This window comes from Hippoglossus stenolepis, chromosome 2 (genome assembly GCF_022539355.2).
Source record: "Hippoglossus stenolepis isolate QCI-W04-F060 chromosome 2, HSTE1.2, whole genome shotgun sequence".
NCBI lineage: Eukaryota > Metazoa > Chordata > Actinopteri > Pleuronectiformes > Pleuronectidae > Hippoglossus > Hippoglossus stenolepis.
Genome location: NC_061484.1, coordinates 525,214 through 540,443, shown reverse-complemented (window position 1 = coordinate 540,443; position 15,230 = coordinate 525,214). Strand labels below are relative to the sequence as shown.

Here is a 15,230-nt window from a genome sequence, read left to right as displayed (position 1 = left end):
TAACAGAACAAAAGGCAAAGGCATCATCCTGGTTTGGCGCTAAGCAGAAAGCTGTTCTGACAACACCTTCAGTGTTATATAGTGTGTCAGCTGTAACAATGCAGGATGGTTGTCAGTGTCATGGTTACACTCTCACACACACCATACCCTGTTGCATGTTCTATGTCACTTCCTGTTGTTCCACTTGTCTTTGTTTACTCTAGGTAGCCAGTTCGTATTCCACGCAGCGTTCCAGCGATCTCACCAAGTCTTGTCTTATGTTTTCTCGACCACGTTTGCCTGGATATTTTGACCTAGTTTTTGCCTCACGTTTCGGATACCTTTGCCTGGTGATCTTGACTCCCTGTGTACCGAACGCTCCCTGGTAATAAAGACCACTTCTTTTTGAAAACTGAACTCTGTCAGCAAGTTGTGCTATTGGGTCCCAGTTCTAGTACGGAACCTTACAGTCAGTGAGACTAATGTTGTCTTGAGACGCTGACACACAGCCTTTTACACACTAACTTCTAAATTTACACAATAACATCAACACTCACACACACACACTAACACTTAAACAGCCTCTCTCACATACTCACCTATACTGTTCAGCCGACTCAGTCTTGCTAGGCCACTTCTTTGCAAGGGATACTGGGAGTCCTGTTTCGTCAAGCCCTGATTCGCAGAGGGAGCAGCCTTTGCTGCTGTCTGACTGGCAGCTGTCGTCTTGCCTGTGTTGCTGTTAGTGGCTGCTGGTGCCTTCAGACCTGCAGGGAAGATGCAGAAGAAGTCAAAGCCCATTGCAAAACCAAGGTGTTTTTTTGTCCGTCTCTCCACTAGGGATGTCACAATATGAAATATTGGTGCCACGATTATTGTCAGAGGAAATATCATGGTTTCACGGTTTTCACGATTATCGATACTTTAGAAGGAAAAATACACACAAAAATATGGCTAATAAATAGCTAATAATATAGCTAATGAACTAAAATATGTATTATTATCATCAACTATATCCAGTTAGTTTTTATAGTGTCTCGTTTGGCTATTTAAAAGTAATTTATGTAAGCTATTTTATTTAGTTGCCTTATTGTGGAAGGTTGGTCAGTGAATTTGTGTTTCCTGTCATCATAAGCAGTGTATCTGTTTGGGACTTTTATTGTGAAGGGTCATCGACGAAAGTTGTTCTGTTTTGGGAGCGACGTGTGACTAGTTGTGAAAAACCACATTCTTCATGTCATTATACTATTACCATTGCAATTCAACATTTAACAATAGTAGAGAGAGAGAGAGAGAGAGAGAGAGAGAGAGAGAGAGAGAGAGAGCCTCTCCTTCGGAGCTGGTCAGAAACCAAAAGTAAACAAGGATTTTTCCTCTCGTTGTGAACTCAACGAGTTTTTCAGCCATCAATGGTGCAAACAAGGCTGTTAAGTCAGTTACCTCTTCTGATCTAAGTTTTCAGTGGCTCACACACACAAAAACATGAAGAGAAGCAGGACACCATAGTTAGATATAGTAGTTTTTACAATTCTTACGGTTACCGTGACGTTATGAAACCGCGGTTATCGTAAAACCGGTTAATCCCGACATCCCTACTCTCCACTTGGGGGGTGACTGTCAATCTTGTCACAGTTTAGGTGGCTACAGTTGTGAGAGTGAGTCCACCCATGGGCGGCTCTTGGCATAGGCGACATGGACGGTTGCCTACGGCGCAAAATGCAGAGAGGGCGGCACAAGAGGCTGATTTATCATGACGTGATACATGCAATGTTAACCAATGCAGTAACGTCACACCATCATCCTCTTACGCCGGGTTCACACCGGAAGCAGAAGTGCTGCAAAAAGCTGTCCGCCTCCTTTCCACGCCCATGTTAATCAATTAGGCTGTTCACACCGGCAGCGAAGCACCGGCTATTTTTTCGCTCGCTGCAAGCCAGAAACCACTCTGAAAATCGATATTAAATGATATAAACGATATAACTGATATATTATATATTATATAAATGACTAAATATGCATCCCATACATATTTTCTTGCTGTTCTCCTGGAGTTTCAATTTCCCAGACTTTTGCCCCCACATGATGAAGTTTCCCATCTTTAATTATGTACTTATTCCACACATTTGTCAGTTGTGTCTAAACAGACAGACACACAAAAGCACACAATCGCTTGTGGGGGGGTGGCGGCTATAGGCTTGCGTAGGTCAGTCACCTGGGAAGATCATCATCATTTACCCCGAACCAGCGCAGAGAAATGCTTCCTGTGTGAACAGCCAGGGGGCTGCTCGCACGAGAATTGACACTTCCACCTCCGGTGTGTGTCTGCGGGGTTAGACTGCGGTTACAGTCAAAGATGAGTCAAAAAAGGATTAAATTATCGGATTTTTTTGAGCATGCAGTATCTTTGAGGGTATTCTGGAGAATATTCTAGACAGTATTTGTCTTTGTTTTGGATTGTCGCAAAAATAATAAACATACATTTTGTATAAAGCAAGCATATTTATCCACTCCCATGTTGATAAGAGTATTAAAAACATGAAAAATATCACTTTAAGGTACATTTAGAACAGATAAATGTGCAATTAATTTGCGATTAATCGCGATCAAATATATTAATCGATTGACAGCCCTAATACAAATACATGTAGGCCAAGTCTGTGTATTCAGATTAGACTGGAATTATGTCCGTATTTGGTAATATATAATCATATATATAATATAATCTAATAATAATATACAGTATAATCATCAACATTGGTTCCTTGTCTCACACACCTCCATGTCACCTGCACAGTGAATATGAATGAAATATTATAATAATAATCATAATCATAATCATAAACTTTATTTATAAATGTTTATACACTTGCTTTACATAAAATAGAGAAAAAATTATAATATAATCGGCAACAGAATAAAAACACAATAAATCATATATGAAATGTAAAATGCAGTGAAAATCAAATACAATATAAAAGTTTTAAATTATGGAAAGGCCTTTCGATAAAGGTACGTTTTAAGAAGTGTTTTAAAAGAAGACACTGATTTATGAAGCTCCTCAGGCAGGTCGTTCCAGAGTCGAGGAGCCCTGACAGCAAACACACGGTCACCCCTTGTCCTCATCCTTGACTCAGGAACAACCAGCAGGTTCCTGCCTGAGGAACTCAGGCTGCGCACAGGCTCGTGAGGGGTTAATAATTCTAAAATGTAGTTAGGGGCCAGGCCATGAAGTGCCCTAAAAGTAATCAATAAAATCTTAAAATCAATCCTAAAACTGACAGGCAACCAGTGTAGGGAAGCTAAAATAGGAGTGATATGCTCTCTTCTCCTGGATTTAGTTAAAAGCCTTGCAGCAGCATTCTGTACAATTTGGAGCCTATTGAGTGTTTTTTGCTTATGATATGTTAAAACACCATTACAATATTCAAGCCGTGAAGAAATAAAAGCATGTATGATGATTTCAGTGTCTTTAAAACTCAAGATCAATCTGATCCTTGATATATTCCTGAGATTGTAAAAACATGTCTGAACAAGTTTGAACATGGCTCTCAAGCTGCAGGCTGGGATCAAATATGACACCAATGTTTGAGGTGACAGACCTAACATTGTTGGATAGAGGACCCAGAGATGACTGAATTTGGGAATGTAAGTGATTTGGGCCAATAATGAGAATTTCAGTTTTGTCAGAGTTCAATTGAAGGAAATTATTTGACATCCAGTCCTTAATATCTGCTAGACAGTTAACTAAACAGGACAGGTTTGTAGGGTTGTTGGTCTTCACTGGAAGATATCATTGTGTATCGGCTGTTATTAGCAAACTACTGACTACAAAAGATATTGAGATACAAAGACATGTAGGCTAAGTCTGTACATTCGGATTAGACTGGTATGATGTCCTTATTTGGTTATAATCATCAACATGAACCTTTTCTCACTCACCTCAATGTCACCTGCTCTCCCTGCCCTGATAGAATCCTCATTCTCTCCTTCTCTCTCTCTCTCTCTCTTTACTCTGAATGCAGCACAGTGAACATGAAAGAAATATTATATCACTACGGGCAGCTAAAGTATGCTGGACCAGTTGTGTTTGGATGTCTGTGTATGCACAAAAACAGGAAAGCAAAGGCACAAGCAACACTCATTAAAATACGATGTATCTACCACTATTTTTGTTGTTGTGCTTAAAGTTAGCGCTAGCATTAGCTGGGAGAGCGGAGCCGTATACAGAAGTATACAGTGATGTCATGACGTGGCTCTTTGAAAGGCACTGGCCTGTGGTAAAGCAACTGAAAACCAGCACTAGCACCAGCCCGGACTGGAACCTGGTTTGCGTTGGTGGAAAAGTGATATTGGACAAACCGCATGCAGAGCTGCCAGAAACAGTATATGAGCTGCACGACACCGTAATTCCTTAATCGTTCAAAGTTTCATCGTAACTATTTCAGACTGCGGTGCTTTTTTGCTTGTCGTCATAGTATAACAGTTTTATAATTATTATTCATCGGCCAGTTTACAATTCAGTTTATTGGGGAGGACAATTTGACCATATTTAAACTACTAAAATATTTGACTATTATGACTACTGTCCTGCGTTTAACACAAAGTATGACTGTCTGTCTCATAACTTTCAGACATATACTGAACTCTGGAGAATCAGAGGCAAAAATGAAAAAAAAATCTCCCAGTCAAAAAGCAGTGTCATACATGTAGTCGACACCGACGAAGATGTCTTAAGTTTGTGGTGATAGGTGTCTGTGTATCACATCATCTCTGCCTGCTCTACCACCTGTTGCCTGAATAATGTGGAGGATTTGTTACTGTTGTGAACGCGTCTGTGCAGAGAACTGGGTTGTGCATGTGTAAAAAGCAAACTGCAGGTAAAGTCTGGACCCAATTCTTCTGACTTTATCTGCAGGTCATATGTGAAAACGGCTATACACCAAAGATGATAAGGTATCTCATGTCTACAATGGTACCTACTTTATGAAAATGAAAACATGAGCTGGGGCATTAAATACAAATGCTTACATAAATTTACATAACGTGTAAGCAACTTCTTTTAAATGCAGGATTTTAAGAAGTCACAGAAAAAAGTTCTTCACAGTTTTCACTGATATTTTCTGCAATTCATAACTGCATTCATTAAAATCATTACAAAAGATTTTTAGTGTTCAGCTGTTTATTCTTGGAGGGGTACAGCTGGAGCTTGAGGTGTCTAATTTTGGTAAATTAAACTTTTCCTTTTGCCCACTGTTCCTTTAGCCTTTAACAACAAACAGCAGTCTTGTGGAATCAACAGAATGGCAGACAGTAAATTCATCTTACAGGTTCATGTGCAAAACAAGAAACAGCATTTAGGTCACTGGTCCTACTCACATTTTCTCACTTAGACTTACACTGAGTCTAACAATGAACATTAAATATAATCTGCATCAACAAACCATTAAAGAAACACCACCAACTGTCAGAGCAGCCATCTAATGGTCCCTGAAAATACACAGGATGAACAGCTCTGTTAAGAGCGATCACTGCTGATAAACAGCCTGCTAATTAAACTGAAACTCACAAACACAATCAGCCTCTGAAATGCACGTCATCAATTTTTGGGCGTGAAGGAATGAGATTACACACTAACCTGTAGCCATGGTCCTTGCCTGCAGAGACAGTGTTCTGGTCCTAATGACAGGAGCCTTTGGAGCAGCAGTGTTAGCACTGATGACTGTGTCACTGGGAGTACAGGTGCCTTGGGTTGCTGTTGTGCTGGAGCTGGGGGGCTTTGCAACACTCTGGCTGCCCATGGGACACATGCTTCTACTGGGCTGCTCATCTGGCCTTGTCCCTGTTGGTGCTGGAGAAGCTAAAAGATAGAAGATACATTGGAAGAGGTTAAAATGCTTTGTGTAGTTTGAAGAATGTAACTTTATAATGTGGCCATTGAAATAGTTGGCATTCTTATCTAAATGTTGTAAATCCTATTTATAATAATAAACATCTAATAAAAGTGGAATCAAATCAAAGAACAGACTGTAACCATGGACACACCTTATCATCCAAACCAGACTGAACAATAGTTCCCCAAACATCAGCAAATTATTGTTTAACCCTATCTGGGTTTTTTCTTTAATATTTTCTTTTTAATATGTCCCTACTTGGGTATTTCACTCCAAAACATGCTAAATGTGGTAGGAAGTGACTTGGAAGATGAGTGGAGGTGCACTACACCGACTCTGATACATCTAAATACAGAGCCTGAATATTACCATGGGAACTAGGAATATCAAACGTAATCAGGTTGCCATAACAACCTTGTGATGTGTGTTACTGTATGAGTGAGGAGTAGGAGAAAACATGTGGAGCCATTTCCTCAACTCCAAGTTTTGACTGCATCTTATTTTAGAGCAGTGGTCCTCAAACCTTTGCTGTCATGCCCCACTTTGGAGGAGGAATATTCTAAATGTATTATGTACTTTTTCAAAAAAAGACGAAAAATTAATTAAATTTACAATCACTTTGTTACAAAGTTCAATCTGTAACTGAAAAGAACACATGCAGACACTTGGCAAGAAAGATGGGCATGTCACTTTATGACAATTCAAGATTCATCACTGCATTAGTGGCTGCAATGAGATTGTTTTGCACTGAACATCATTTTCGAAATGGGGTTGCAGGCTTGATAATGCCACTCTTAAGTCATGTTCAATGTTGAGCCTAGATTTGTACTTTTTTTTTCAGTGACAGCAGAAAAGCCAATCTCACAGAGATAGGATGTGGCAAAGGGAAGCACTATTCCACACAGCCCTCGGCCCAATGAGTGGATGCTCCTGCTCCACACCAAGCCAGAATTCACTCAGTGTCTGTGCTGTAAACCTCAGCCTCAGGGTCGAGTCAGATGTCATCTCAATGAACTGGTCCTCTTCAGTAGAGCTGAAATCAGCAGGTGGAGCTGCATTGAATGGATCTCTCACCCAGTCCTACTGAGCAGTGTTGTTTGGAAAGTACTTTTCACAGAATCCTCCAAAGGGAAGAGATGTGCTCCTTAAGATGTGGAGTTACTGTAGTGGCTCCAATATAACTGGTTTCAGCAAACTTACTCAGATTCTCAAAGGTATCAGTTTTTCCTTGATCAAGTCGCCTGCCCCACATCTCAAGCTTTCGGGTGAATGCACTGATCTTCTCAGCCAGGTGTGGAAGGTGCTTGTCTCTGCCTTGAAGCTGAAGATTTAATTCATTCAGCTTTCCAAATACATCGCTGTGGTAGGCCAGTTTAATCAGAAATAGTTCATCACTTAACTTGTTTGCAAGTTCATGCATCCTCTCCTCCAACAAAAACACCAGAATTTCCTATCTGAGCTCAAAGACTTGCGACAACACTTTACATCGCGAGAGCCAGTTCGCTTCGCTGTGAAACAACACTGCTGAATTTTGAGCTCCCATCTTCTCAGAAAGTGCACAGAACAGCCATGCTTTCAGGGGTCTTGTTTTGATGAAATTGACCACGTTAACATCAGCCAAAACCTTGTTTAGTTCAGGGCTAAGCTGCTTTGACACTAACGCTTCTCTGTGTATAACACTCTGGGTCCATTGTGCATTTGGCGAGACCCGCTTGATCAGTGCCTGCAACCCCCTCCCTTTCCCTGCATGGTCTGTGCTCCATCCGTGCAAAAACCTACACAGTTCTCCCACTTCTGTCCATCTTGGTTGGGTAAAAGTCAAGAAGCTTAAAGACGTCGAAAGTAGAGCTCAGGCTCTACTTTGGTAATTCTTGCAAAACAGCAAATCCTCACACAGTGACTCTGATGTGACGAAGCAAACATAAGCAATAAATAAGCAGTCTTTATTGCTATCAGTAGCCTCGTCCATTTGTAGGGCGTCATTGAGAGGGGAATAACCTTCAGTTTTGAGGTCCTGGTCTCATCAAGCATCGACACCATTGACACCATATCTAAAGCTGTGTAGAGTATAAGATCCTCTGCTATCGTGTGTGGTTTCCTGCACTGGGCAATTCTGTATGCGACTTTGAATGATGCCATGGTTTACCGAAGTAGCGTTCACAAAGCTTTGTTCCTGCTGACGATATTCATCAAGTTTTCTCTGAAAAAACTTGAGTGGCTTATTAATGTGACTGGGGTGTAATGTTTCTAAGGCACATCCCATTTCACCCCTTCTCCCTACCCCTACCCCTTGTTTTCGAGGGTTATCTTGCATGGTTAGTGGTTGAAATTTTCCCCTAAGAATTGGGACACCACTTCAAGAAGCTGTTACGTCATCATTAGTCGTCGTGGGAACCCGACACATCATCAGTAGTCGCCGATGTAAATATATGCAACAAAAAGTTCTGCGGGGATGTCATTGTAATAACCTTGTTGAGATATTGTCCCCATATCTGAAAATATGATGTTTAAAAAACGTTGCAGGGACCAGCCGTGTGTGTGTGTGTGTGTGTGTGTGCGTGCGTGCGTGCGTGCGTGCGTGCGTGCGTGCGTGCGTGCGCGTGCGTGCGTGTGTGTGTGTGTGTGTGTGTACAATGGAGACAGAATCTTCACAAGCAGCGGAAAAGAGAGGGAAGTTAAGCCAGCAGTAAATGGAAACCACACCAAAGATCACACCTTTGCTTGTGGCTCCATTGTTTTCGTTGCTTCCCAGTGACAGAGAACTCAGGCTTGTGGGTAATCCCTTAACAGGTAGTTTTGACAATGTGGGTACAACAGGTCGTCCAGCCGACCCCAGTGCTGGCTGCTGATGGGCTGTTGGTTTGAAGAATGGGCTTGCTGGACTCCCTGCAGTCAATGCAGATGCTTGTTCTGCGGTGCTGCGAGGTTTGGGAATACCTGGAAAAGAGAGAATATACAAAACAATAATTGTGTTATTTTTAAATTGAAATATTGGATGTCACGCTCAATTAATAACAGGTCAGATGGACTCCATTGGAAATAGAAGCTCTATGTATAACCTATCAATCACATGTATAGGTGAGTACACATATGACCACTGCTAAAAACTTCAATTACCAGGGTGAAATCAGTTTCTGACAACTCTAAATAAAAAATCATACAAAGTTGAACCTTTAACAGCATTTGACACTGTCCATAGGTCTTTATGTGAGCCAATGTAAAAGAGGTGGTTAATCATGTGACATATTGTAGGCAGTTAGCACCTACACAAAGATACAGTAACCAAACCCTGCACTGGAAAACTTCTCTATCTTTGACCAGAGATTAAGTAACTCAAGTGAATTCTAGATGCAACATGTATACTGATAGTTTACTGGCTCAGGGCCTTAAACCTTCCCAGTCATTCAAACTCTCAATCTTAGTTAATCTACCTTTTTGTGATGGAGAAAATAACTTTTTGAACCACCAAAGCTACGCAGCATAGGCATCCACCCAACCAATCATCACAGTCAGCAAGGTTCTTTCTTAAAACTAACAGAAGGATTCTCCTGAAAATCGTTGCTTTTGTAAGTCAATGATTTAACAACTTATACCAATTTAGCATCTGTCAGAGCTCAGTGTCAGAAAATGAAACACTTGTTGTTCCGCATTAATGCCAGCAGCACAGGTTGTCACAGATCTGGATCGATGTCTGTTTAATAAGTACACTGTCGTGTTACACTTCACATCTCTGATTCCAGAATGCCGACATGCTATCTAAAAATCTTACACTTTGTTTTGTTCAGTGTAAACAGGCACAGGCAATGTAACGACAGGTGTTCATATCAGTGATATACCAGGATCTCTATGGCTACTGGTTTTAAACCAAAATTGCACCAGCAACAGAGGTGGACTGGCCGTCTGGACCTTTCTGGAGAATTACAGCATTTGCTTGCACGCCAAGTAAACACCCAAGAAGAAGTAAGACCGCAAACACAGAGCATGACAGTACACGAGAGAAACAATATGGATAAAAATCCAAGAAAATGGAAAGAAAAGGATGGGGCTGAAAATGTTAAAGAGAAAAGGCTTAAATCCCTGGAGAGTGATGACTAAAAATGTATGCAAATTGTCAGCAAGCGTTGCATTTCCAGCAGCAACAGCACATCAAATAATTGGAGACTTTTTCAAGACTTGTTGAATCAACTTTAAAGTGGCCCATTTAAAAAAGATTCTGTATAAATGAGAGGGTACCGAATGCAAAATTCTCAGCTTAAAATGTTGTATGCACCCTTAAAGAGTATCAGTTGACTTTTCAAATACATTTCTAAAATAAAATGTTTATTTGTTGATAAATTTGTAAGTTACTCTTGGGTTAAACCCACGCAAGAGTATTCGTGCTGCTTCACGGAGGACAATATGACAGAAGACCAACTTTAGCTGCTAGGATCGCATTATTTCCTGTCAATACAGAGATGTCTATTGCGCATGTGCTCGGGTAGGACAAAGGTCCGCCATCTTGTCTGCAACCAGGTCCCTTTCGCAGCAGTAGTAGTAGTAGTAGCATACATAAAGTCCAATAGCCCCATTTGAGTGAAGAAGTGAATGTTGAGGGCGCGGGCCAGAGTGCAGCTGCACAAGATGCGCAGCCTCAGCCTGGTATGGCCACCTTTCATGATGATGAAGGACTGAGCTGGTGGAAGTTCCACAGGTAAGTACAGTGCAAGTGGTAAGTACTGTATGAAACACAAGTATATCCAGGTTGCTCCCTTTCAACCTAGTGTAACGGTGTGGCTGGTGTTACCTATAAACTTAATTTGTACTGTACTGTGTGGCAGTTGACCAAAGACATGAACAAAGATAATGATGTGTACCTTGGAAAAGTGTCCATAGGCTGTGGAGGTTGTTGGTTCACTGACACTAAAAATTAACCAATAAGGCTTTAGACAATCATAGTGAATAACTTTATACCCAGTTTGAGGATCAAGTTTATTTTTCTGTGTAGTTGGGTCATCTAGATCTCCACACTAATAAGGTTTGAACTTCACATGTTTGTTTAAAGGGGACATAGCATGCCCATTTTACCACAAGTTGATATGGTTCCTTGGGGTCTTAATGAAACAGCACCCTTTTTACCCTGTCTAAAACAGCCCTCCACAGAGTGACCTGTTTTGAGTGCCTGTTCCTTTAAATGCTAATGAGCCAGCTCCCCCCTCCCCCCTCTCCCCCCATGATTTTAAACGATATAAATTACATATTTTATATGATATAAATTATCAAATATGCATCCCATACTTTGTATTCCCCTGTTGTCCTGGAGTTTTAATTTTCCCAATCACATAATTAAATGTCCCCCTCTGCCCATCCACTACAAGCACACAAGCAGACAGACAGAGAGAGAAAGAGAGGTGGGGGGGGGGCTATGAAGACCATCATTTACCCCCCAAAACCCGACATTCAACGGGTACAACAACAAGCGGAGAAAGCAGAATCGCGGGCTGACCTTATATATACAGTCTATGGGGCTGACCAGCGGAGAAATGCTCGTCCCGTGTGAGCTGCCTCGCAGCCTCGCTGCGTCCGGTGTAAACCCGGCGTAACGAGTGTGGGGGGGCGGGGGGGATGAGGGGGGGGTGGGCCAAGGCCATGTAGGGAGACTTCCAGTGTATTGTTACGACACAAAACACAGGAAGCTCATTCGAGTCACTCAAGCATGACGTTTCTGACTTAGAGGAACCATAACAAAACAGAGTTTTTGGGTTGGTAGACATGCCAGATACCCACATTAACGTGTAGAAGCACTAACAAAGTGGAATTTGCATGCTATGTCCCCTTTAAATGGTACTCTCGCTATTTTAAAATATGGGTTTGAAATACCAGGTAGTACAGGTGACAGGTGATATCACAGGCGTCTGAATGTTAAGATTACATACAGATCCTTCAATCACAGTATCCTCGTCTTTGTTTCTGTGCTGGTGCACCTAAATAAAAAAGTTAGGCAAACCAGTGCAACCAATGTTAAAAGTTAATCTGCAGCCCTGATACAAAAGGTATGAATTACTTATAATTTATAAAATCAGTAAATTCTTTACTTCTTTAAAACCTTCGGAAACCAAATTTCCCTGTTGGTGCAGTTGTCAGATGGTGGGAATTATCAAGTGTGTGACACATTGAAGACCTTGATTGAAAGCCAGTGTGAAGGAGAATGGTAAAAATGGATGATAACAAGGGTTTTGCATGAATAAGAATACAGGTGTGCCCTTCGATTTTGGCTTGCCCTTCGGTGTGCCTTGGGCAGAAAAGGTTAGAAAACCACTGAAATAGATGATAAGGTGCTGTAAACACAACAGCCAATCAACATCAGTTCTATTGTGTGTTGGGACCTGGTATTTGTGAACTATAGTTCGGCCTACATGTTTAGCCAAACCCTGACCACATGTTTCTTTGTTCTGGAGACAAAACAAAGCCTCCAGAACTCAGTCTCCCAGGGTGCTTCAACTTCACACCGAGGTGTTAAAACTGCCCCTGAACACAACTTTCAACCACTATTGGTCACTCTGGGCCCCATGACCCATGAGGTCACCAGGCCAATATAAGCCCAGTTCCCTCTCTCCTCTTCCTCTTTCTACTCAACTAATAATTATACTAGGCTAAGCAAAGAATGTTTATTCTATTCCGTGTAATGTTTCTGAGTTTGATTTGTGTTGCTGTGATATTTTGGTTATTTGAAAATTAATGTTAGTTATGTTATGCTCTTCACAGTCTTTCTTTGCATGCAACTAGCTACTTTCTCTAACCTGGCACCAACACACACACACACACACACACACACACACACACACACACACACACACACACACACACACACACACACACACACACACACACACGTGACCTCAGCCACATGGTGTAAACACCAGGGGGTCTTTGTCTTCATAGTGGCCAGCCACCATTTTGAAAGCACACTCACTCACTCACTCACACTCACACACACACACACACACACACACACACACACACACACACACACACACACACTCACACACTCACTCACTCACTCACTCACTCACACACACACACACACACACACATCTGTATTTAGTAAGTACACCTTTAGTAGTTTGTGTTTTTATACTTTTATTATCTTCATAGTAAATGTTTTTCTTCAACAAATGTTTTGATGTCTTCATTAATGTCTTCATTAATGTTGCATAAGTGTGAATTTTGCCAACCTCTACACTGTCAAGAACTCTATATCCTTCAACTTTGCTAACTATCTATATGGTAATTTTGGTTATAGTTATTAATTTAATTATTAATCAGAGTTCCAAATTTGTAGCTATCTTTTCCCTTCCTTTGAAGGGTGGTGTCCCGAGGTAAATTTAAACAAAATAAAGTTATTATTTAATATTAATAATTTAATATTAATATTCAATATTTTTTCTGATAACCACATTTATTGAATGCCCAAAGGCACACCATTTAAGGGTCTCACGCTTAAGGTATCATATGCACAACATGTGATACCCTGGATAATATCATGAATTAAGATTAAGGCAGCGCTGCCGGGGGCTGGGCTCGGTCAGAGTCCAGGGTTGTTTTTTAGTCACAGTCCGTCCCTGATCAGCAATGTTTTAGCAGAGTTTTAGCGTTTTGAAAACTCCAGTAGTGTGGAAACCAGGTAAACTAAACTAAACTTAAATATATTAGTATTAACTCAGCCTGTATTGATGGGGCTACTGAGACAGAGGAACTGTGGAAAGTTCTCCAAGATGCTTGGAACAACCAACTGTGCACAAGTGTACCGACTGAGGTGAACTAGTGCGGTTTTAAAGGCAAATAGTAGTCGCATTACATACAATTTATATACACGTTTTTTTCTGTTCACTGCAATTTTTATTGAATTGACTTATGTTGTCCTCACAAGTGGCTCTCTTCCTGGTATCTAGTGGATGAAGAGAAGTTTTCAGGATTCTATAGTTATGGAAATGTGAAATACAATGTCTATCATCATTTTTGTGGCCTGAATTATAACGTTCTTTCCTCAGACCAAAGCAAAATGAATTATCCTCCCTCCATTAAATGTGTGTGTGTGTGTGTGTGTGTGTGTGTGTGTGTGTGTGTGTGTGTGTGTGTGTGTGTGTGTGTGTGTGTGTGTGTGTGTGTGTGTGTGTTTGTTCTCACAACTTTAAAAGGCTGTTTTAGGGTTATGGTTAGAATTTGGTTAGTAGGCATTTAGCTGTAATGGTTAAGGTTAGGGTAAGAGGCTAGGGATTGCATTATGTCATTGAAATTATGAGAACTTGTCTTCCTTATGTTGATAAAAAACAAGGCATAATGTAAATGATTGTTTAGACATAAGGTTAGGTTCAGGTTAATCTAAGGTTTACTGTTACAGCCACCAAAAGTATGACATATATAATTTCACATTGTTCGGTGTCATTTTCCAGACATCACTCGTGTCATATTTAGAGTCTGTGTTGGACAAGGATGTTTTAAATGACAATGAGGATATGGAGCCTGATCTCCAGCTGAGCATGGAGGCCCCAGCAGCCCTGCTTGTCCCAACTACATCAGGACTGCTGCCATGGGTGGACAGGTTGCTACAGTGTTAATTCTGTCACCTTTAAGCCAGACATCAATTTGTGGGTGGACACTAAGGTTTTTGAAATGGCCTCTTCTACGGTGACCATGTGATCCTTTTGGACGCAATGGCTGTCAGGTATAGTCTCATATAGTTTAAAAAATAACACTGAGCCTGCTTGTAGTGGTTTTCCGGGCTGCAAGAAATCTGACATTGGTACTGTTCAAATTCTAATGTACTAGAACAATATTACAGTCTATTATTTTAGCATAATGGCTAAGTGCTTCCCAATGTATTGTTGCCTCTGCCTCCTTCTTTATGATCAGCTAAGTTAATTTATTGGTTTATCACATGCTTCATTCCTCCTTCACCTATTTGTCCCTTAAGGTAAGGACATGCGCATGAGTTATGTATAAAACTCAAGTCCATGGGTTGAGCTGTGGGTTTTCATGGAGCCTGTTCAAATCTGACTTTGAGAAACGCAAAAGCAGGAAGCTGTTTTACCATAAAACACGTTTGAATAGAAAACGGTAATCAGTGTCAACACGTTCCTCTGATACAACAATAGAATTACTTATGTAAGATTCTAATTATAAACCACACTCTTAACTGTGATGGCGCATTAACTTAAAGAAGTAAAAGAAAAAACAAAACCACAGCTGAGTTCCTGGTGTCCCCACTTCATTCAGGACAAAGGGTTAACATGAATACGCCTTGACTGAATGATACTGTGACATTACAGCTTGAGGAGCAGGCTTAACATACATGAAATACCATCAAATACAAATAGCACTTGA

General features: G+C 40.9%; 1 protein-coding gene across 2 annotated transcripts in view; it reads right to left on the bottom strand.

Moving 5' to 3' along the window:
• The window catches only part of LOC118119959 (microtubule-associated tumor suppressor 1 homolog), a 69,911-nt gene that overhangs the window by 31,263 nt on the left and 23,418 nt on the right, over positions 1 to 15,230 (bottom strand). For both annotated transcript variants that reach the window (XM_035174467.2, XM_035174478.2), the window contains exons 5-7: positions 8,586 to 8,807; positions 5,615 to 5,836; positions 579 to 746 (exon numbers count right to left, since the gene is read on the bottom strand). In XM_035174467.2, the coding sequence (XP_035030358.1) occupies positions 579 to 746; positions 5,615 to 5,836; positions 8,586 to 8,807 (612 nt within the window). The remainder of the gene's footprint in view (positions 1 to 578; positions 747 to 5,614; positions 5,837 to 8,585; positions 8,808 to 15,230) is intronic.